Source organism: Lithobates pipiens, unplaced genomic scaffold (genome assembly GCF_037356315.1).
Source record: "Lithobates pipiens isolate NorthernLeopardFrog02 unplaced genomic scaffold, aLitPip1_a1.2 Scaffold_28, whole genome shotgun sequence".
Classification (NCBI taxonomy): domain Eukaryota; kingdom Metazoa; phylum Chordata; class Amphibia; order Anura; family Ranidae; genus Lithobates; species Lithobates pipiens.
The window spans coordinates 44,186,386-44,210,842 of NW_027507789.1; the positions used below are offsets into that span (position 1 = coordinate 44,186,386).

At 44.6% G+C, this 24,457-nt stretch overlaps 1 protein-coding gene across 3 annotated transcripts in view; it reads right to left on the bottom strand.

Moving 5' to 3' along the window:
* RALY (RALY heterogeneous nuclear ribonucleoprotein) overlaps positions 1–24,457 on the bottom strand; it is a 361,366-nt gene that overhangs the window by 47,367 nt on the left and 289,542 nt on the right. For all 3 annotated transcript variants that reach the window (XM_077459153.1, XM_077459151.1, XM_077459152.1), the window contains exon 4: positions 16,145–16,217. In XM_077459153.1, the coding sequence (XP_077315279.1) occupies positions 16,145–16,217 (73 nt within the window). The remainder of the gene's footprint in view (positions 1–16,144; positions 16,218–24,457) is intronic.

Here is a 24,457-nt window from a genome sequence, read left to right on the forward strand (position 1 = left end):
CTGTAATGTGTGTATAATGCACTCACATATACATGCAATATTTAAAAGTTTTGAAATATGGATTGAAATGTAATTATTCTATTTTTCAGAAGTGGTATATTCCCTGAAGAAGAATTCGTTTATGCTTGTACATTTTTAAATGTGTGGGATACCCCTGTCTGCTATACACCAATGGAAATCACATCGATGAAGAAACAGCAAGTAACTTGTTCTAACTTGTCCAAAGTACCACTTTGGAATTGTTAACATTTTGGATTTTTCATGATGTTATCATATGTTATCACATTGTAATTATTATGATGTTATTATACTGGTACACTACGTTTATATCAGAGACAGTTTTTTACCAAAAAATATATTTTTATTTTATATGGAAATAAATATTTTTTAAACAATATATTTATTTTTTCAGTTGCCTTTAAAATCTCAATCCTGAGGTTCATTCTTTATATTTAACTACTAGGGATGATGGCAATTACACACATTGCCATATATAGTCAATTTTCATGCCATGAGATTGCCACCAAAATTTATTCTGCAGCAAGCCAACCACCTCTAACATGCAGCCAATGTTCAATGTCATTAAGAACTATCTTCAGCGTAAAGAAGGACAAGGAGACCTGAAAGTGATGGTTTGGCCCCCCAGAGCCCTGATCTCAACATCATGGAGTCCGTCTGGGATTACGTTGCTCGACTGATTGTTCGTCCCCCCCCCCCCGAACCAACCACAATGCACTGCAGCAATGAACAGTGCATTGCAAGCCCTGATTGGCTGAAGCAGTTAAAGCTTCAGCCAATCAGGGCACAGAGCACTGTCAGAGTCATGATTGGACACTGTCGTCATAACTTTATCCAATCATGACTCATTGTCGTGCCACAGTATAAATGTATTCTTTCAATGGCAGCCATTTTCAGTGTGATTTTGGCATGCAGAGAGATAGAACAGGACTCTGTTCAGTGCTATTAGTGTGCGATACTGTGCTATTTTGCTTCAATTGTCGGTGTAGAATATTAGTTTAGTGTCAGTCTAGGGATAGTGTGAGTGTAGAGTAGAGACAGCTCAGATAGTTTCACTGAAGTGTAGTGAGACCATGTCAGTAATCTTTACATTAGTGTATAGCTAGAGTAGAGACAGTTCAGATAGCGTCAGTGTAGTGATTGTTGCACACTGTCTATTTGATTGCGTTATTGCCAGTTCAACGGCATATAGTTTTGTCTGAGTTACTGCCAGTTTAACGCCATATAGTTCTGTGTGCATTACTGCCAGTTTAATGCCATATCGTTTTGTGTGCGTTACTGCCAGTTTAACACCATATAATTCTGTGTTCCTTACTGCCAGTTTAACACCATATAGTTCTGTGTGCGTTACTGCCAGCTTAATGCCATATCGTTTTGTGCATTACTGACAGTTTAATGCCATTTACTTTTGTGTGTGTTACTGCCAGTTTAACACCATATAGTTTTGTATGTGTTACCGCCAGGATTGCTGCGAGTTTAATGCCATATATTTTTTTGTGTTACTGCCAGTTTAGCACCATTTACTTGTGTGCCTTACTGCTAGTTTAATGCAATATAGTTCTGTGCGTCACTGTACGTTTGGTGCATTGTATTGCAGTATATTATAGTGTATCCGTGCAGTGTGTCTGTGCAGTGTGAGTATTCAAATTAAAGTGTACCAAACACCTCTTTACATTGATTAAAGTGCATCTACATACAGATTTCTACTTCTTATTTACATTTGCTTATAAGCACCGCCCCCTCCCTCCCAGTAATGTCTGGGAGGACAACAAGGAGAGGCAGATGTTCCCTTGGCACTGTAAGGGGGTCAGCAACAAATGTGTCCACAGGCAAAGGTGGATATGGTGGCCAGTCCTCAGGCAGGGCATAGTTTCCTCTGTTTAATGAGTTTGCTAGTGCTATCCAGCCACAGCATGCAGAGGAGGTGGTGGACTGGCTTACTAAACCTTCCTCATCCACCTCATCCTCTGTCACGCAAGCACAGACAAGTGCGCCGTTCCCTGCAGTTGCCAGAGTGGATAAACCTGCCTCCTTGTCCACATCTATTCCTGCCTTAGCCCCAACATCAGCCATTGAGGAGTCAGCTGAGTTATTTGACCACAGCATCAGCCACTTGCGCCTTGATGATGCCCAGCCATTACTGGATTCAGATGTTGGTTTTGAGGTTGAGGATGACAGGAACATGAGCCTAGAGAGAGGGAGGAACACTGGTAGACAAATTGGCATTCATGTTCCCCAAGCCGCAGGGTATTGCCAAGTTGTCTCCAGTGGTAAGGATGAAGATGGAGGAGATGGAGATGATGATGAGGTCACTGATGCGACTTGGGTGCCAGATAGAGCAGAGGAGGAAACTGAAGGTGAGGCAGCACAACACCAAGGAGGCCGACATCAAGAAAGAGTAGAGAGCAGCCACCCAATTCCATCATATTCTGCAGCTGTTATCTCCCGGCCCACTCCCCAAAGCCTAGCTGTCTGGGCCTTTTTTAGGACATCTACAGCAGATCGCACTGTTGCTATACAAAGTCACAGTGACACCAGAATGTATCCAAATAATCTCTAATCTTGTTCCTAGTGCACTACATTGTGGCCTCATCATACACACTGGCTCCCCAGCTGTTCCTGAGCAAAATAAAGGCAGCTTGCAGGAAAAATTAACTTTTTTTGGGGCTTTATAAATGCAATTATTGCTGCAGCAGATTCTAGACATGGTACAGATTTGCCACTTCCCAGGTAGACTAAGGGGACCCCCCAGGCACTATATTGGAAGGAAATTTTCATTTTTAGGCTTTCACTTTAAAAATCAAAAAAAATCAAACTGCTCATTTAAAAATGACATTGTTCACAAATTTTTTTTTATTCATACATGTCCTCCAGGGCAGGACCTGGACCCCTATAACCATTGTATATCCAGTTCATTGCATATAAACCTTAAAAATGGGAACTTTTGATTTTTGGTGTTCGTGTGTCATTGACTTTAATAGGGTTCTTTATTCGGGTCCAAACTTTTGCAGTGTTCAGAAGTTCTGGTGCAAACCGAACAGGGGTCTGTTTGACCTATCCCTTCTGTATATATACTGCTCAAGAAAATTAAAGGAACACTTTGAATACACATCAGATCTCAATGGGGAAAAATATCTATACTGATATGAACTGGGTAATGTGTTAGAAACAAAAAGATGCCACATTGTTTGATGGAAATTAAAATCAACCTACAGAGGGCTGAATTCAGACACCCCGAAAATCAAAGTGAAAAAATGATGCAGCAGGCTAGTCCATTTTGCTGAAATTTCATTGCAACAACTCAAAATGGTAGTTTGTGTGGCCCCCATGTACTTGTATACATGCCTGTCAATGTCGGGGCATACTTCTAATGAGACAGCAGATGGTGTCCTGGGATATTTCCTCCCAGATCTGGACCAGGGCATCACTGAGCTCCTGAACAGACTGAGGTGCAACCTGGCAGCGTTGGATAGACAGAAACATAATGTCCAAGAGGTGTTCTATTGGATTTAGGTCAGGTGAGCTTGGGAGGCATTCAATAGTATCAATTCCTTCATCCTCTAGGAACTCGCTGCATACTCTCCCCACATGAGGCCATGCATTGTTGTGCACCATGAGGAGCCCAGGACCCACTGCACCAGCGTAGGGTCTGTCAATGGGTCCAAGGATTTCATCCTGATACCTAATGGCAGTCAGGGTGCCATTGTCTAGCCTGTAGAAGTCTGTGCATCCCTCCATGAATATGTCTGTCCAGACCATCACTGACCAACCACCAAACCGGTCATGCTGAACGATGTTACAGGTAGCATAATATTCTCCATGGCTTCTCCAGACCGTTTCAAATCTATCACATGTGCTCAGGGTGAACCTCCTCTCATCTGTGGAAAGCACAGGGTGCCAGTGGCAGACCTGCCAATTCTGGTGTTCAATGGCAAATGCCAAAAGAGCTCCACGGGGCCATGAGAACAGGACCCACTAGAGGATGTCTAGCTCTCAGGCCACCCTCATGAAGTCTGTTTCTGATTGTTTGGTCAGAGATATTCACACCAGTTGCCTGCTGGAGGTCATTCTGTAGGGTTCTGGCAGTGCTCATCCTGTTCCTCCCTGCACAAAGGAGCAGATATCAGTCCTGCTGATGGGTTAAGGACCTTCTACAGCATTGTCCAGCTCCCTAGCTCCCTAAAGCCCCATACACACTATCAGATTTTCTGCTGAGTTTTTCCTTCAGAATTACCAAAACCATGTAATACGAAGTCAAACATTAGGAGTTTCAATTTGTATGCAATCAGGCAGGCCCTTCTACTACATGGTTTTGGTAAATCTGATGACAAAAATCAGCAGACATTCTGATAGTGTGTATGGGGCTTTAGAGTAACTGCCTTTCCCCTGGACTCTCCCCTATGCTCTTGGGACTGAGAGACTGAGAGACACAGCAAATCTTCTGGCAATGGCACATATTGATGTGCCATCCTGGAGAATTTGGACTGCCTGTGCAACCTCTATAGGGTTCAGGTATCGCCTCTTGCTACCAGTAGTGACACTGTCCCTAGCCAAATGCAAAGCTAGTGAAAAACTGTCAGAAAAGATGAGTAGGGAAAAAATTGTCAGTTGCCTCCACCTGTAAAACCATTCCTGTTTTGGAGGTCGTCTCATTGTTGCCTGTTGTTAATTTCATTAACACCAAAGCAGCTGAAACTGATTAACAACCCCCTCTGCTACTTAACTGATCAGATCAATAGCCAAGGAGTTTAATTGACTTGATGCTATACTCTGATTAAAAAGTGTTCCTTTACTTTTTAATAAAAAAAATAAAAAAATATATATTATATATATATATATATATATATATATATATATATATATTTATATATTTATATTTATTTATTTTTTAATTATTTTTTTTATTATTTTTTTTCATTTCCTTTGACAGCTCCTGTTATTTCAGATGGATAAGTACATTGTTGATTCACATAAGCATTTTTTATTCCAGGTTTTTTGCGTTTGAGTAAATAGCGTTTGAGTAAATTGTCCTTAGCAATGCTGGCTAGTGATGAGCAGCGAATTCCCTGGGTAGATATTACACAGCGTTGCCATTTTATGTCAATATGAACTGCATATTAAAACAATTTCCGTTATTCTTCAGTCGCAGGGCCCTATTTGATCTCTGGCCTTCACACCGCTAGCCTGCCTTTCTCTCCTCCGATGGTAATGATGCTGTTTAACCAATCCTCTTTTGAAGTAATCTGTAATTTACACTCAAAGCGGCACGATTTTACAACTTAATGGGATTGGGTTTGGATTTTTTTTTTGTACCGAGGCCCTGATAAATCCTTAATATGAGAAATCCAATAATTATTTTAATTGCCTCTGAAATGACTGCAAAACCACTAGTGATTTCTTTTATACTTTTCAGCCACACTAATTGGTTTTAAAAGATAATTATAGCATGATAACCCTTTTACAGCCAAAGGGGAGACTCTGCGCAAATATGGAAGATTCCAGCTTGGTTGGTGACATTCAGTACAATGTTATGTGTCAGTGCTTCCCAGCAGCGCCCACCCACAAGACGCACTTTAAATTTGTCACTGCTGGAATGCCAAGTCTTATTAATTAACGGGCTTAAAGGAAAAGGGATAGCGTCATCCAGACATCCTCTCTTACAATGCTATATTGAATACAGCCGCCTAACCTTGTAAAAGGTAGAAAATAGAAGGAGAGGTACATAGAGTGCATTCGGTAGGTATAGAATGCAGCAGCTACATCTGTGAATCAGATCCGGTCCAACTGAACTTTCGTTTTTTTTTTCCAGCTAATTTCAGCTAAATTCATTTCAGGTCTTATGTTCAGATGTTCAAGTCTTATGCCGTGTAAACGCAGTCGGAATTTCCGAAACAAATATTCGATGTGAGCTTGAAATTCCAGCCGTGTGTAGGCTCCATCGGACATTTTTTGTCAGAATTTACGACAAACAAAATTTGAGGATGGTTCTCAAATTTTCCAACAACAAAATCCGTTGTTGTAAATTCCGATCGTGTGTACACAATTCCGATGCACAAAAATCCACGCATGCTCGGAGTCAAGTAGAAGAGCCGCACTGGCTATTGAATTTAATTTTTATTGGCTCGTCTTACGTGTTGTACGTGACCACGTTCTTGACGTTTTGCATTTCCGACAACATTTGTGCGACCGTGTGTATGCAAGACAAGTTTGAGCAAACATCCGTTGGAAAGAAATCCAGGATTTTGTTGTCGGAATGTCTGATTGTCTGTACAGGGCATTTCCACGCATCCTAAATTGGCCATGGTGTTATGATTAGTGGTGGCCGCTCAGCCTGTACAACTCAATGACAGGCTGAAAGGAGTTGGGGCTGTATTCAGCTATGAGTATGTGTAGCGCATCCCCGTAAGAGCCGCTGGTGAATTTGCTCCTATTTGCCCCCTTCAGAGCACTCTGAATGACTGCAAAACCACTGCAATACTTCATAGCTAGGCACACAGCCTTTTGGCATTCTTCCTTTGGCTTAAAGGACCAGTCTTTTTAGGGTTTTTATGGAAGCAGGAACTTGTATAGGGTCAGGGAGGATGGGATACCCCAGAACTGTAATTCAAAGAACTCTGAGGACTTCTTGACTTCTGGTTGTTGTACACAAACTTCTGCCTGTATTGCACAACCTCTGGCTTCACTGCACATCTCCTGGCTGTACTGCACTTGCAAAAGAAAAGTCTCACAGGATTCCTAAGCCTTTGTACACACGGTTGGACATTCCGACAACAAAATCCGTTTCTTTTCCGACAACAAAATCCGATCGTTCAGAACGTGATGACGTGCGTTTGTTGCGACGGGACTACATTGCGGCTAGTAGCCAATAGCTTTGGTCTCGTAATTTGATCTGAACATGCCTGGCACTTTGTCCGATCGCAATTCTCTACAAACGGTCAGACAAAGTCCGATCGGATTTTGTTGTTGGAAAATTTGAGGTCCTGCTCGCAAAATTTTTTCCGTCGGAAATTCCGATGGAAAAAGTCAGATAGAGCCCACACACGATCGGATTTTCCGACAATATAATTAGATTGGACCTTTTCCGTCGGAATTTCCGACTGTGTGTATGGGGACTTACACTGCTAGTGACCTTCACTCACTTTGGAGATTAAAACCACCCCACTGTCACTTCTCATCAAAAAGGGAGGTCAGTTACTCACTGAGCCACAGGACCACCGATTGCCACCTGCCCATATCCACAGGCTCTTCCTAGTAAGGGAGATGTAGAACCTCTCCACCTAGCAGCCTACTCTGAACTCAGGAGGGTGGAGATAGACTGTGTACAGGGCCAAACATCTGTCCCCAACCACATGTAAGAGCTGGCTGTACAGATACATAAGGATACATGGTTACAGACATAGGCAGCCCATCTCCTTTCAGCCTGTCATTGAGTTGCACAGGCTGAGCAGCCATCTCTGATTGGAACACCTAAGATCCTGGTCACAGTATACTTGCCACAAGCTTTGCCAATTTAAGACATGTGAATAAGACCTTAGAGTTTGTTTTCTTTAGAAAGCAGCCACAGCATGCTGTAGAGCAGGGGTAGGGAACCTTTTTGGCTGAGAGAGCCATGAACGCCACATATTTTAAAATGTAATTCCGCGAGAGCCATGCAATATGTTTAAAACAAATTATTTTATTTTTTTAAGCGATTAATCTACTAATTTCAATCATAACTGTAATATCCATGTCATCTCCCCCACTGTAATATCCACATCTCCCCCACGATTGTCTGCTTGCTTACCACTACACAGGCAGGCAGATCCACGAGCAGTTGAGGCGGGTGATGATGATGTCAGCGCGCCACTCCCCTAGGCTGCTGCCAAGATGGCCGCAGCTCCGGAGCTAGGCCGAAGATGTGGCCTTTCCTATCCATGGATCGGCACACCATGTAATCCGCAGATTGAGAGGTGAGAGCCAGATGCAGCCATCAAAAGAGCCACATCTGGCTCGAGAGCCATAGGTTCCCTACCCCTGCTGTAGAGAAAGGCCCTTGTTCTTTGCAGGGAAACATTAGTCTCTCTGCAGAGTTCTGACACCACCCTCCTCTGAGTCAGAGCTCTCCAATCAGTAAGGAGCATGACCTCTGAAATTTGAGAGATCTAGTTCTGACACTGCAGGGGGTGTGTCTGACTACTGCAAGGAGATCACTGCTTCCAGAGAGCAAGGGTCCTTGTCTACAGCATGCTGGTAAGGGACAGACTTTTCTACTCAGGCTGTGGCTGCTTTCTAAAGAAAATAAACGTATTTGTGCTGAAGACCACTCTGGAACGACTGGATCAGTCACTGGTCATGGGTGGGTGGTTGTGTGGGCAAGTAGGAAGAAATTATTCCTGTAGGTTGTGCCCAGACTTAAGTGATGACAATGATACGTCTTGGGGATTAGGCTTCTGTCCTTTTCATATGGCCTTATGGTCGTTTCCATAGACTTGTAGACTTGAAAAAGTAGGAAGCAAGGAGCGCCTGGTGTCCAAAAGAATGCGGATTTGAAAGTAGGTTAAAAGGTTGTTTGATATATCTATGGAATATGAATTCCCAGGAGCCGTGGATTAATTTCCTTGTCTACGGAAGACCTCCTTAGAAGGGGGTAGATCAGGGGGGTCAGGTTCAGGCTTCTCACTGGACACAGTGCGTTCCCTTTAGGGGTGTCTGGTGGAGAGAGGGCCCTGATTGATACCCGGCATAGAGAACCTTTTACACATTACAGTGTACCATATGGGAGCTTATGGGATTTAATAATCTCTTGCTGCAGATCGTGTTTTCCATTCCAATCTTTTTACAGTTCCATTGTAGGACTCCATTGTTATTTTGGATGATATGTTTTGTTAAATTTTATCTGTGCAACAATAAAAAAAACTTTTATTGAAAGTAGGATAAAAGGTATTTATTGGTAATAACGACTAGTAAATAAAAGCCAACATGTTTCGGTAGGAATGACTCCACCTTCTTCAGGGCTACCGGACACACATGAGAAATGTGACTATCAGACAAACATGTTTATTTTTCTTATGGTGGAGGAAACAATCTGGTTGGCCGCAGATCTAATAAAATCTTTATAATTAGGCGCCGATGTTAGCATGAAACATGTTAGCTGGTGTACTGTTTTCCCTCTTTGTAATGTGGAGTGCTTTTCTGGAAGACATTACAATAATGCTGATTTTATCATATGTGCGGCCAACCAGTTTCTTTCCTTTGCACAATGAAGACTGTTGCGAACAGGGCCAACACCTGTTAGTGTACTAGTGGAGGTGGGACAGGACACCGACCTGGAGCAGTATTTGCTCTTTGTATTTTTCTAATGTTTGTCCGATAGCCCTGAAGAAGAGGGAGTCCTTTCCCCCGAAACGTGTAGACTTTGATGTACTTGTCATTATTACCAATACATACCTTTTAACTTATTTTCAAATTTGCATTATTTTGGACTCCGGGCACTCTTTCCTTCCTACTTTTCCAAAGAGAATGAACTGTAATGCCGCGTACACACGATCTGATTTTCCAACTGGAAATGTTAGATGTGAGCTTGTTGGCAGTAAGTCTGACCGTGTGTACGCTCCATCGAACATTTGTTGTCGGACTTTCCCCCAACAAGCGTTGGCTTGCATGCGTTCAAATTTTCCACCAACAAATGTGTGTTGTCGGACTTTCCGAGCACGTGTACACAAGTCCGTCGGACAAAAGTCAAAAGTACAAACACGCAAGCTCGGAATCAAGGACGAGCCGGAAGCCCTCGGTCTTGTAAAAATTGCGTTCGTAATGGAGATATCACGTGCATCTTGTAAACCACTACGTTCTTTATTGTTGGCCAACATTTGTGCGACTGTGTGTATGCAAGACAAGTTGGAGCCAACATCCTTCGAACAAAAATCCAACGGTTTTGTTGTCAGAAAGTCCGATCGTGTGTACGCGGCATAAGACTTTGTACACATTTTCTTTCGATGCACCTGGAATGCATTTTGCTGATTTAGGCTTTGTTCACATGAGCATAGGAACGCATACATCCATATGATGGCCTTGTTTGCCCACACCGGATGCACAGGATGCCCAAGTGCCCCTGCGTGCAGGCAATCCCATTCGTGTTAATTGGGACACAGCAACTGCATGGACAAAGCCGCTGCTCCCAATGCGACGTCTGTGTGTATTCGGGGACACTCACCTGCATGAATGTATCATCTTATTACACAAAGTTTGTTGTACACCGGTGCGTCTCAATAGGCACTTTTAGATGTTTGCATTTTAGGATTTAGAGTTTCACTTTCATTTTTTCTGTTACTGATATTGGAGACATTTGTTCATATTAATGCAACAGCTGTATATAATTTAGTTAACGATCCTCCATTCAGTGCATATAATTGCAGTGATTTGGTTACTTTGCCTTGAATGGCAGTCAGGAACACTTGCTACATATCTCAATTTAAAGTTGCCTGTTAATCGGCTGTTGCTCCTAGTGATTCAATGGGTTGGTTGTAGAGACTGAGCCATGGTGCAATGACTACTGTCTGTTAGATGAGATGTTGTTATAAGGACATCTACAAAGAGCCAGAGATTACACTGTGAGAGTGGTCCGGACTGGTGGCGGAGATTTACTACTGCAACTCCCTCCTCATTGGCTTATCTTTAACCACTTCAGCCCCCTGAATGTCCCTAATGACTAGTAATTTTGGTGATCAGCAATTTTTAGTGGGACTGTGACATTGTGGCGTACAGATCGGACACTTTTTTGGGACCAGTGACATTATTACAGTGATCAGAGCTAAAAATATCCACTGATCACTGTATAAATGATACTGGCAGGGAAGGAGTTAACACTAGGGGCGATCAAGGGGTTAAGTGTGATCTAGGGATGTGTTTCTAACTGTGGGGGGAGTGGACTGGCTGGCAGTACAGTGAGATCGTTGTTCCTGATCACTAAGAACAAACGATCTCACTGTACTCTCCTGCCAATGTAAACAAAGCAGATCCCCGTTTTACCTCTCTGAGGAGCGATCGCAGGGGCGGCAGGTGGACATCGCGCATCGGCTTCCCTGCTGTGAAGCGGGCACGTGCCTGAAGTGTCTCATGCATTAAACGACGTACAGGTACATTGTTTCGTGCAATAGGACCGCCCTGCCTTAGTATACAGTATATGTGGTGGGTGGGTGGTTAAATAGGTTATTCCCCCTTCAGTCCCTCATGAATGCTCCTGCTGCCAGACTCATCCACCTTACAAAGTGTTCAGCGTCTGCTAATCATCTCTGCCAATCCCTCCATTAGCTGCCCAACAAATTAAATTCAAAATACTAACAATAACAAAGCCATCCACAACTCTGCCCCCAGCTACATCACTAATCTAGTCACAAAATACCAACCAAATCGCTCTCTACGTTCCTCCCAAGACCTCCTGATCTCTAGCTCCCTCATCACCTCCTCCTATACTCGCCTCCAGGACTTCTCCTGAGCCTCTCCCATCCTTTGGAATTTCCTACCCCAATCTGTCTGACTATCTCCAACTCTATCTACCTTTGGGCGATCGCTGAAAGCTTTTCTCTTCAGAGAAGCCTATCCTGCCTCCACCTAACATCTGTACTTTTATTTTCTTTATCAGCTCATCCCCCACAGTTATTAAGTTTTGTATCACCCTCCCTCTTAGATTGTAAGCTCTAACGAACAAGGCCCTCTGATCCCTCCTGTAATGAATTGTATTATAACGTACTGTTTGCCCTCATGTTATAAAGCGCTGTGCAAACTGTTGGAGCTATATAAATCCTGTATTATAATAATAATAATAAAAAAACTGGTGCACACAGAATCTGGTGCGGCTGTGCATATTAACCAATCAGCTTTCTAACTTCAGCTTGTTCAATTAGCCACCCCGGCGTTAGGATTATGTCAGATTTTTGCATCTCAAAGCGGTACATTGATTTGCATAGAAATTTGGCGTTTTAGATTGTAGGCCTGTAATTCTTAGTAATAACTCACTTAAATCTGTCCAAATAAGAGTCTAGTAGATATCCCGGGTATGATAAAGTTTGAAACACAAAATCATAAATTATAATATAATAAATAACTATAAATAATAATAGAAAATAAAACTATAATAATAATAAAATATATTTTCCCGCAATTCACTATCGCTCAATTCTGGAAGTGTTCTAATTTACTATCTCTGTTTTCTAGCTGGTCTAAAACCGCTTTTTATGTAAAGGGAAACTTTTTGGTTGCTATGGACAATCTCCAGTTTCCAGGCAGAAAGAACAATATATATAATATAAAACTGCATACAGGGCATTGTACAAAGCACTAGGGACAAAAGGGATGTAAAATGATTTGATACAGTAATGTATTCTGTAAGATTACAGTGTACTGTATGTGCTATGAATATTGTACTTTTTGAATTTGCTGCCAGGCTCCGCCCCCATGCGTCGCTACGCTCGCAGGGAACGGAGGACACAGCCCACGGACACAGCGGGGGGACATCGCAGGATCCTGGGGGCAAGGTAAGTAACCTGGACCAGGATCCTGAAATGCGATCCCAAGTGTGGCTCAGGGTTACCGCTAATGGTACTGAAATTTAACCCCATCAGGGAGGTTAAGCTTTGACAATAAGACGCCGTTCACACTTGAGCGTTTTTCAGCTCACAGCTCAACACTCAGAAACACTCAACAATCAGATTTTAATTCATTAAATTGTTCACATCTGAGCATTTTATTGCCTGTAGAAAAATGCCTGTCGCTCAAAAAAGTACATGAGCTACTTTTCAGGCAGACCTGAACATTCTTGTTTTCAGCTCAAACAGCAGCTTTTTGCCCCTTTTACAGAAGCACTCCACACATTTTAGTTGAAAAACACCTAAAAAAATGCCTATAATATTTGAAAATCTACTTAAAAAAATTGCTCAAATATACCTGAAAAAAGAACACTTGAAAAAACACCTGAAAATGCTCAGCTTTTTTTCTTATTTATTTTACTTTTATTTTTACACTGTCCCTTTTATTTATTTATTAATTTTTTATCACTTTTATTCCCATTAGAAGGAAGGTAAACATCCCTTGTAATAGAAATATGGATGACAGGTCCTCATTAATGAGTGATCTGGGGTAAAAAAAAACCCAGATCTCATTTGCCTTAAAGCGGAGGTCCACCCTAAAATGGACCTTCCGCTCATCGGATTCCTCCCCCCCTCCGGCGCCACAATTGGCACCTTTCAGGGGGGAGGGGGGTGCAGTTACCTGGATAATCCAGGTAACTGCACCCACTTCCGGACTAGCTCTCTGCGGAAAGGGGCGTACATTACGCCCCTTTCCGCAAGTGCCCGCCCCCTTCCGCAAGTGCCCCGCTGCCTGCTGGGAAATACACAGCTCCCAGAGGCAGCGGGGACCGTCCTCATTGCGCAGCGCGGCTCGCGCATGCGCAGTAGGGAACCGGGAAATGAAGCCAAAAGGCTCCATTTCCTGATTCCCATACCCAAGATGGCGGCGGCAGCACTCGAGTGTCGATCTAGAGATCGGCTTCGGGTGCCGACATCGCGGGCGCGCTGGACAGGTAAGTGTCACTATATTAAAAGTCAGCAGCTGCAGTATTTGTAGCTGCTGACTTTAAAAAAAAAAAAAAAAAAACGCGGAGTCCCGGCGGACTCCCGCTTTAAAATCACTTTTTTGAACTTTTTCTTTTAAAAAATAAATAAATAAATAAATAAATAAATAAATAAATGTATATATATATATATATATATATATATATATATATATATATATATATATATATATATATATATATATATCACTCTTCTGCATACCCAGATGCTGCCAACATCAGATCGATCCCCTCCCGCCGCTTTTAAAAGTGATCCTATGGCGAATCCTCTCTGAAAGAGAGTCGTGTATAGTAAAAAAAAATACTGGGGTTATGGCAGCTAGGTGCTGCCATAACCTGGGTATTTAACATCAAACAAATTACGTATTTTTACTGTAGGCCGGTCAGCAAGTGGACACACAAAGTCACATGACAAGTTGCAGGCCCATGTATCTCAATGGAAGCCGTTCAACCCCACTAGTTTGATGCAACTTTCATGTGACTTGATTGCCATAGACTGCAATGTAAGCTCTCAAAAGTCCCATCTTAATCTTATCAATGTGACAGTTGTACAATAGTCAAAGCCAAAGTCAACAGCTCAAGTTGCATCCAAGTTGTACCCATCAAAAGTCGCATTAAAGTTGCACAAAAGTCGCCATGTAAAGTCGCAATGTAAATCGCATGACCTTGGAGTAGCGCAAACCTAAACCTAGAAACTGACTGTTTACTATGCATGCACAGCTGCACCAGATTCTGTGTGGACCAGTTTTAGTAAATTCGCCCCAAAATGACAAGGTTGTAATTCTTTTATGGTGGAGGGTTGGAACGTTGTAATTAGATTTGATCAATTCTTACTACATTTATATTTTTTATATAAATAAAATGTTATTTTTTTTATACAGCATTTTGTCCCATTTACAACTTTCTGTGTTGTGATCATATCTTTGGTCATAGTAGTTATATAGTACTATAGCCATAGTAGCTATAGTAGTCTATGATTGTACAAGGTTAGAGGACATCATCCTAAGGGCTCTTTCACACATAAATCTGTTTGCTCAGCGGGGATCGATCCGTTGATCCCCGCTAAGCCGGCGGATGTCAGGTTCGTCTCTGCTCACTGGTCAGAGACGGATCTGTCAGATCTCTGGTCTCCGCTATGGGGGATCAAATGAAAATGGATCCGCCTGTCCGTTTTTATCCGATCCGCCAGACGGATGGAAAATAAGGTTTCCATCAATCTGAATTTAGGGGAGCGGAGCGGATTGGATGTCAGCAGACTCCGCTGACATCCGTTGCTCCATAGAGGTGAATGAAGCGACTGTTGAGGTCCGCCTAAAAAACTGACAGGCGGACCTAAACGGATTGGCATAGGGCAAACCAGGCACTTACCTGGCGGGCTACTTTTTGAGCCCGCGCTGCTCACCTGGCCTCTCCACAGCCGCTCGGCTGCCAGTTAAGCTCAGCCATCGGCGCGGAAACATGAAGGGAGTGGAGCTAGAGGAGATACATTCGGCCTCTCCGCGGCCTCACAGTCAGCCGTTGGTGATGGGGGTGTGACTAAGAAGGGGGGAAGGAGCTAGAGCAGACACCTGCTACAGACACCTTGGAGCCGGATGAGAGAGAAAGTGAGTGCAGCCCCCCCTGTAACCTGGATAGGAGGAGGAGTGGGGGCGGCTGCATATAGAAGAATCATTCTCTCCATCTTTCCCCTGCAGTCTCTGAATGCCTGCAAGAGGGAGTGGAGAGGTAGGCATTCCAAGACTACAGAAGGAAGATGGAGAGAACGATTCTTCTAAATGCAGCCTGCCCCCACTGCTCCTCCTACCCTGCTGCTTTCTGCTACCCCCGTGCTCTTCACCCCACCCATACTCTTTGCCCCCTTGTTCTCTCCACCTCCCCCCATGCTCTCCAGCCTCCCCATTGCTCTCCACCTCCCCCATGCTCTCTGCCACCCCCCTGTGCTCTCCACCTCCCCCCATGCTCTCTGCCACCCCCTTTTGCTCTCTACCTCCCCCATGCTCTCTGCCACCCCCCTGTGCTCTCCACCTCCCCCCATGCTCTCCGCTACCCTCCTGTGCTCTCCACATCCCCCCATGCTCTCCGCCGCCCCCTGTGCTCTCCACATCCTCTCATGCTCTCCGCCGCCCCCTCTGTGCTCTCCACCTCCCCCTCATGCTCTCTGCCACCCCCCTGTGCTCTCCACCTCCCCCCATGCTCTCCGCCACCACCCTGTGCTCTCCACATCCCCTCATGCTCTCCGCCAACCCCCTGTGCTCTCCACGTCCCCCATGCTCTCTGCTGCCCCCCTGTGCTCTCCACATCTCCCCATGCTCTCCACCATCCCCCTGCGCTTTCCACATCCCCCCATGCTCTCTGCCTGTATTTCACACCTTCCCCCATTTGTCCCAGTCCGGGCCTAGTTAGAGGTACATGAGTGCAATGTGATTGAATAGAATTACTCAGACTATACTTTTGGCTCCAAGAACTGCCGTTGCATTTTTTTTCTGTAGAAAACCCTTAAGGGGGATAACATTTTACCTGTATAGTGCAGCTGTGGCTCTCTTCAAATTTTTGGGTCTGCTGGGCCTTGGTTCTCCAGCCATGTTGATATCTGTAGATAAATTGAAAACATAATTAACTTTTGCTTTGTAGGTTAACATTTTAGTATAATGCAAATGTAAATTTCTGAGATTAGCCAAATCTGAATGGCTGTTCCTAATATGTCCCACATACATACAAACTATGAGGGATTATTCTTCCTCAGGGCACCTGAGAGCTGAAGTTCCCTCAGACATGCAAAAAGATGCCATCCAGTTTAGTCATTTTTGGCTGGACCTGGTTCCAATTTTTTGTTTTAATGGGGGCTAAATTGAAACCATCACCCAAGAGTTGTCAGGGAAATAGTGAAAGGACAGAAGGGACAGCTATGGATAAGACTATTCCAAAGTCATCAAGAACAAAATCCAAAAACAATATCACCTGGGACTTTTTAGGTGCCAAATTCAACAGCAAAGACGTTGTATTAAATAAAATCAACTTTATTACAAATTGTTGATTTACAACTCAGATCAGTGGTGGTTGCTCATGCAGAGCGCAGGGGCCCCTGACCCCCATAATCCATGCGTCTGGCCCCTAATCTACATGCAGGGCGTTCTAATGTTTTATTTTTTTTATTTTTAGAAGCACGTTTAGAGCCAGAGGCCCACCCAGTTGTGACATATATTTTTCTAGAGGTGGAGTGGAATCACTTTAACTACTTCAGTCCCGGGCCATTTTGCTGGCCAAGGACCAGACCACTTTTTGCGATTCGGCACTGCGTCGCTTTAACTGACAATTGCGAGGTCGTGCGACGTGGCTCCCAAACAAAATTGACGTCCTTTTTTTCCCCACAAATAGAGCTTTCTTTTGTGCTATTTGATCACCCCTGCGGTTTTTATTTTTTGCGCTATAAACAAAAATAGAGCGACAATATTGAAAAAAATGCATTATTTTTTACTTTTTGTTATAATAAATATCCCCAAAAAATATATAAAAAAAACAATACTTATTCTTCTACATATTATTGGTAAAAAAATCACAATAAGCGATTATTGACTGGTTTGCGCAAAAGTTATAGCGTTTACAAAATAGGGGATAGTTTTATGGCATTTTTATTAATAATTTTTTCTTTTTACTAGTAATGGCGGCGATCAGCGATTTTTATTGTGACTGCGACATTATGGCGGACACATCAGACATTTTTGACAAATTTTTGGGACCAGTGTCATTTATACAGCAATCACTGCTATGTAAATGCAGTGATTCCTGTGTAAATGACACTGGCAGTGAAGGAGTTAACCAGTGGGTGGCAGTGTAGGGGTTAAGTGTTCCTAGTGGTGTGTTACTAACTGTTGGGGGCTGGGCTTTCTTTTAGTGAACACTGATCTCTGCTCCAATCACATGGAGCTGACATCAGCGTCACTTGTTGCTAGGCAGAACGGGGAGATGCTGTTTACAATGGCATCTCTCCGTTCAGCCGCTCCGTGAGATGATCGCGGGTATGCCCGCGGCGATCGAGTCTGCGGGACCCGCGACTGGACTCATGGTGGTCCCGTCCCGACGCGATGGCAGGGCGGCATTAAAGATTGGACGTACCTGTACGCCAATATGCCTGCCCGTGCCATTCTGCCGACGTACATCGGCGTGCGCCGGTCGGGAACCGTTTAAGCTACTATTGATAATTTATATACACTTTGCTTTGATTGGGCCAATTGATTTGTACACATTTGTCTATAATAAGGCTTACCTGTAGGTAAAATGAATATCTTGTAAACGTGCATGCTTTAGGAGATATTCACCCTGCATGCAGTCATTGACATCACTGGTGCATGCTCTTTGAAGGCATGCTAGGGAGTAACCTCATCCCAGCTCCATACAATCACATAGTCGGAGAGTGCGGACACGCAATAAATAAAGGGGGTACATGTCAGGAGTGACATAACAGTGCTGGAGGGCTTCATTCCAAGGTGAGTATTTCATAATGTGCTAGTATGCGATGCATAATAGCACATTATGCCATTGCAGGTTATTTTTTTTTTTTGCAACATCTGTGGTTCATAATCGATTAAACCCTTTTCCAGCCTGGGCCGGCTCCTGGAAACGAACTAAAAGCACCTACCTACTAGGGTGTCATGAACCCCTCCCCTTAGAGGGGCCTTCATGGTGCTCTGCACTCACAGTAAAATTGTGCGTAAAATGGCACTGACATCATTACTTCAATAAAGCACTCAGCATCATCGAAGATTGCCGTCTCTGGACAAGAAGATATGAGGAAGAGAACCCTCATCATGACAAATCAGAACACATTTGATAAAAGGAAGATGTACTAAAATGAATCAAGATTAGGATTTTTATAACAACTTACCTGTAAAATCCTTTTCTTGGAGTACATCACGGGACACAGAGCCACCTTTAGGTGATGGACACTGGCACACCCTAGACAGGAAGTTTAGCTCCCTATATAACCCCCCCCCCCTTACTGGGAGTACCTCCGTTTTGTAGCAAAGCAATATACATGTATTAGAAAAGGGGAAGGACCTCTGTGATATAAGCCCCTGCTGTGGCATTGTCAGATTGGACAAAAACAGCAAATTCTCCTGCGCTCTGGTTTCTTGGTCTTTAAATGTGATATAAACAGTTTGAAATGGTGTAGTCACTACGTCTTGCAGCCCTCCTTTAGAACATTGGGTGTTCAAATACTAAAAAGAGAGAATACAAAGAAGGGGAAGGCGCACTGACCTAGTGCATTACCATAAAACAGCTTTATTTAAAATTGAATCAAATAGCAAAATGGCTACTCACAAACGAGTATTGATCACAGGCAAAATCAATACAAATAAATCCATCGCACCAAACGTTTGGCGACTCCAGACCAGATGTCCGAGGAATTTGATGAGTACCTCTACGGAAATGGCTAACGCGTTTCGGGAGTGACCCCCTTTCTTCAGAGCCAAAGAGGGCTATGGTCTCTCGCTGGAGGCTGCCAGTAAATATATATAAAAAGGCCTCTAAGCCCATGAGGTAGAAAAGGTCAGAAAACTCCACCCCAGGTCAGACAGGTCAGAAAGCTCCACCCCCCCCAAAAAAAAAAAAAAAAAGGGGGAGGGAGAGAGGCGACTGCAAGTGTCGCATCTTATGCGGAAACGCACGCGTGTGCTCATGCACACGTGTGTGGATATACATATGTACTCCTGTTCAATAGAATAATACTAACCGCCACATACGATAGAGATTTTTTGTGTTAATATCTGCCACATAGAAATTACTGATGATCTTAGTGGTACACTCGAGGGGGAAGGTGCTACACCGAATTTCATTTTATTTTATTTTATTGAAATACATTTAGTGCTGTACACAACCTGTATGTGTGCAAAGGTGATGTCCTCGTGGAACGCTATCTGCTGGCTGGAGCGCACCTGGTTTCTTGTAGCAGGAAGTGCGGGTGGATATGCGTTCCACCCGCAACTTCCGGGCGCACCAGCATGGGCACTTCCGCTCACGCCGACTGGAGCGCACTTGGTCCCATGTGATAGGAAGTGCGGACGGATATGCGTTCCATCCGCAACATCCGGGCGCCCCAGCGTGAGTACTTCCGCTCAGGCGCACAAAGTGGACGTCCGAGCACGGGCGTCCATTGGCGTGACCTGGTCCACTCACGCTTCGGCGTCTAGCCAGACCCCTGAAGCGCAAGCTGGAACCAGGACCCGGAAACACAGGCGCAGAGGAACCCGCCCACAATCCAACCTCCCGTGCGAGCGCTAACCTCCTTGCTGGGACAGCGAAGGAGATTACTAATAATATTAATAATAAAATAGAAATAAAAAATAGTAAAAAAAATTATATATATGTAAAAGTGGGAAAAAAAAAAAAAAAAAGGGGAGGGGGGAGGGGGGTGTTACAGGGAATTACCAAAGGCCACACCTACTCTCCAGCGAGAAGCCATACGCCCTAGTGAATGTACTACAATTATAGAGTGGGAACAAATGACAAGGCATTTTTAAGAAATACAAAAAATAAATAAAAAATATATATATATGTTAAAATTAAGAGTTGCAAAAAAGGAATTTTTTTTCCCATTCATTCATAAAAATTAATTCAATTTGCATTAAAAAATCTATCAATAATTAATTAAACACAAAAAAGAGAGAAATGCATTAGAACTAGTTAATCGCATAGTTGATAGAAACGATGGATTAAAAGTATATGTATATATATCTAAAAATAAAAAAAGGATATATTTAAAAAATATATATACATATAAATATATAGTATATAGTAATGTAGTGAATATACATGATTGGATCCTGACAGGACAACCCTGCAACCTGAATGTCCAGGCCTTTAGGGCTAGGTACTCTGCCCGAATCTCTAGAATGTTGATGGGTAAGGTCCTCTCGGTTTTGGACCATTTCCCTTGGACAGTTGTCTCTTGCAGAACTGCTCCACAACCCGAAAGGCTGGCATCTGTTGTTACCACCTTCCAGGTAACTGGTAAGAAGGATTTCCCTTGACTAAGGGAGATGCCTATTTCGTGAGGCTCCCCAAACAACACAATACCCCCTCTTAACGAAAATAGCTTATAAATTGACCAGACGACACATTCTCTTCTTTTGGAGTCGAATGGCCATAGCAGCCTTCTTTTTATTATTATCAACATATGAAAATACAAAAATCTTATAAAAAACATAACTTAATGCATATAAATACATTTTACAACAAAAACATTATAAACCAAATATATAAATAACCCAGTATTACACATTTTGATCTAGAGGTCTTTGAAGGTAAATTATCATTTTCAACCAACTAGTTGTATCGGTACACCCATGAACAGGCCCCCCGCCGCGTATTACGAAAGCTCGGGGACAAAAAACCATCAACTTCCTTCCAGATACAACCTTCTGCACCATCTTTACCATTTAAGGGAATGGACACCCATATCTCCATATGAGCCCAACTCCCCTAGACCTCCATTATTTTTTAGCACCACCTTCAAAGACCCCATAGACCCAATGCTGCTACGACAAAATAAAGCAACCATTCTAACAAGCCCACCACCGTTAAGAAAAAGACCTCCCAATGGAAAAACAAAAAATGCCCCAAGACCAAACCCACCTGTACTCATAACCACAATAAGGGGAGGGAGGGTGGGAAACAGCTCCTTCACTATCACTAAAATGGCGCCGACTGTTCGCGCGTGCGCGCAAGCTCCGCCCACCCCGACGCACGTCGTCACGTCACAGCATACTCACCTTGCTTCCGCCGCCTCACGTCTGCCTCCCCTCGTCATGCCGGGCCCTCCCCCTAGTGCCTGTGTCCGGGCCGTTCCTTGACTAAGGGAGATGCCTATTTCGTGAGGCTCCCCAAACAACACAATACCCCCTCTTAACGAAAATAGCTTATAAATTGACCAGACGACACATTCTCTTCTTTTGGAGTCGAATGGCCATAGCAGCCTTCTTTTTATTATTATCAACATATGAAAATACAAAAATCTTATAAAAAACATAACTTAATGCATATAAATACATTTTACAACAAAAACATTATAAACCAAATATATAAATAACCCAGTATTACACATTTTGATCTAGAGGTCTTTGAAGGTAAATTATCATTTTCAACCAACTAGTTGTATCGGTACACCCATGAACAGGCCCCCCGCCGCGTATTACGAAAGCTCGGGGACAAAAAACCATCAACTTCCTTCCAGATACAACCTTCTGCACCATCTTTACCATTTAAGGGAATGGACACCCATATCTCCATATGAGCCCAACTCCCCTAGACCTCCATTATTTTTTAGCACCACCTTCAAAGACCCCATAGACCCAATGCCACAGCACGCGCACGTGAAAACCTTACGTGCGTGTCGCCCTCCACATCCTAAACGCCCGCTGAATGCCATCCTGCAAACCCAGCTGCCAAAGATCAATCCCGATGGCATTCAGGTGTACACCATCTGTACGCAAAAAACGCCAAGTCTCCTCCTCCAAATCCCGGTGACGAACCGCCAAACCCCCGTTCCGCGCAAAGAACTTGGCCACCGCTTTGTTCACCTTAACCCGAGCTCTGTTCAGGCCCGCAACAGAGCGAGCCAAGCGCCAAGCAGTCCTGGCCACAATGTCAGACCATACAAAAATAGTGTCTGGAAAAGAAGATTGCAGCCGTAATAGATCAAATTTGATGTCCCGCACCAACTCCCGCGCGCAGCGCAAACCCAGATCGTTACCCCCAACATGCAAAAGAACCACATCAGGGGGACGGTCCAACCGTGCGTACCGGTGCATTTCGGGCACAACCCTGGACCACAACATACCCGGGACTCCCAACCAGCGCACCGTGCCCTCCTCCCTGGACAAACCCAACAGCCTGCCATCTCTTCTGACATCCGCCCTCCTGGCACCCCAATAGACGTAAGAATGTCCCATGATCCAAACCAGGCAGGAGTCTGAATCTGCAAGAAAAAAGAAAAACACAGAAATAGGACGGGGGAGGAGGGGGAGGAGGGGGGGGGGAATGTCACACGGCAGCTCCCACCCGCTACAACATAAACAGAAAAGGAAGAGACAAAAAGCAGGAAAAACCAGGTGAAAAAATGCACTACCGGAAAGCACCTCCTACCCCCGTGCCCGACCGTACGTAAGATTTCACAACAAATGGGGGCGCACATATAATTTAAACCGCGCTGACTCCCAGCGACCGATTTTCTGAACCACCCTGTCATCCAGACCCCACCGAACCGCCTCTGTAGCTGCCCCGATACGGAACGAATGAGAAGAGTAATTTGCGGCCGGCAATCCCGCAGCCGCCAAGCATTTCTTGAACACCGCCTGAAACTGAAATCGGGACACAGCAGAGCCATCCCCGTGCTGGAAGAAAACCCCCCCAACCGGAGGCCTGAGCCGACAAAAGTCCCCCACAGCCGCCACCGGACACAAGGGAGAACCCGGAATCGACCTCAGCTCCACCCAGGCCCCCTTGCCCAATTGATCGGTCTTTGACCTCTTCAAGAACACCCTCAGCGTATCGTCACGCACCAACACATCCCCCGCATCCAGACCACCTACCCCCTTCTTGCTCCTACTCACCAACTCGCCCACCCGAAAGGCCCCGAAAAAGGCCAGTACAAAGACAGCCCGAAACAAAACCCTCTCAAACTGCGAAAAACAAACGACCCCCAACTGCGCCACCACCTCCCCTAAAATCCGAAAAGAAACCGGGCGCCTCCTGTCAGCTGCCGTGCGACCCGAGCGATAGCCACGCATGGCGCGCCGGACCATGAAAGCCTTAGTAGCATCCCGCTGACCCGCCAACTGGAACATGAAGGCCAAAGCGGCCAATTTTTTGGACATATGGGATGCCGACACCCCACTCTCTAAATTCCTACCCACAAAATATAGCAGCACATGAACCCTGTCCTCATCGAGAGCACAGTCCCCCACTTCCCGCATCAGGGCACCCCATTCCAGCCAAACCTTGCTGTACGCCCTCCAAGTAGCCTCGGAAACCGATCTGCGAATCAACATCTGGGCTGTGGCAACACGATGTCCCATAACCAATCCGGGCAAGGAATCCCGCTCACCTCCGCATCCGGAGCCAATTGACGAAATCTGTCCCACTGGAAACGAGACAACGCATCAGCCACTGAATTATCAACCCCCGGAACATGTACAGCAGTCACAAAACAATTAATGCATAAACACCTTAGAACCAAGTGTCGCAACAAGCGCACCACCGGAGGGGAGGAGGCCGTGTTATTATTAATGGCCTGCACCACCCCCATATTGTCACAATGAAAACGCACGCGGCGGTCCCGGAACTCCTCACCCCACAGCTCAACCGCCAGCACGATGGGAAACAATTCCAACACCGCCAAGTTGCGAGTCAAACCATCCACCCTCCAAGCCTCCGGCCACTCACCCGCACTCCACCGACCCCGATAAAAAACCCCGAAGCCGCACGAACCAGCCGCATCGGTGAACAATTCCATATCAAAATTCGACACCACCTGCCCCAACCAGAGAGAGCGGCCATTATACGTCGCAAGGAAGGAGTCCCACACCCTCAAATCTGCCCTATGCTCCCGCCCCAACCGAACAAAATGATGCGGCGCCTTAACACCGGCCGTGGCCGCCGCCAAGCGCCTGCAAAAAACACGCCCCATCGGCATGATGCGGCAAGCAAAATTCAACTTCCCGAGAAGGGATTGCAAATCCCGCAGCTGCATTTTCTTCACCCTCACCGCCCCCGCAACCTCCAACTGCAGACCTTCCAGTTTGTCCAAAGGCAAACGGCACTCCATCCTCACTG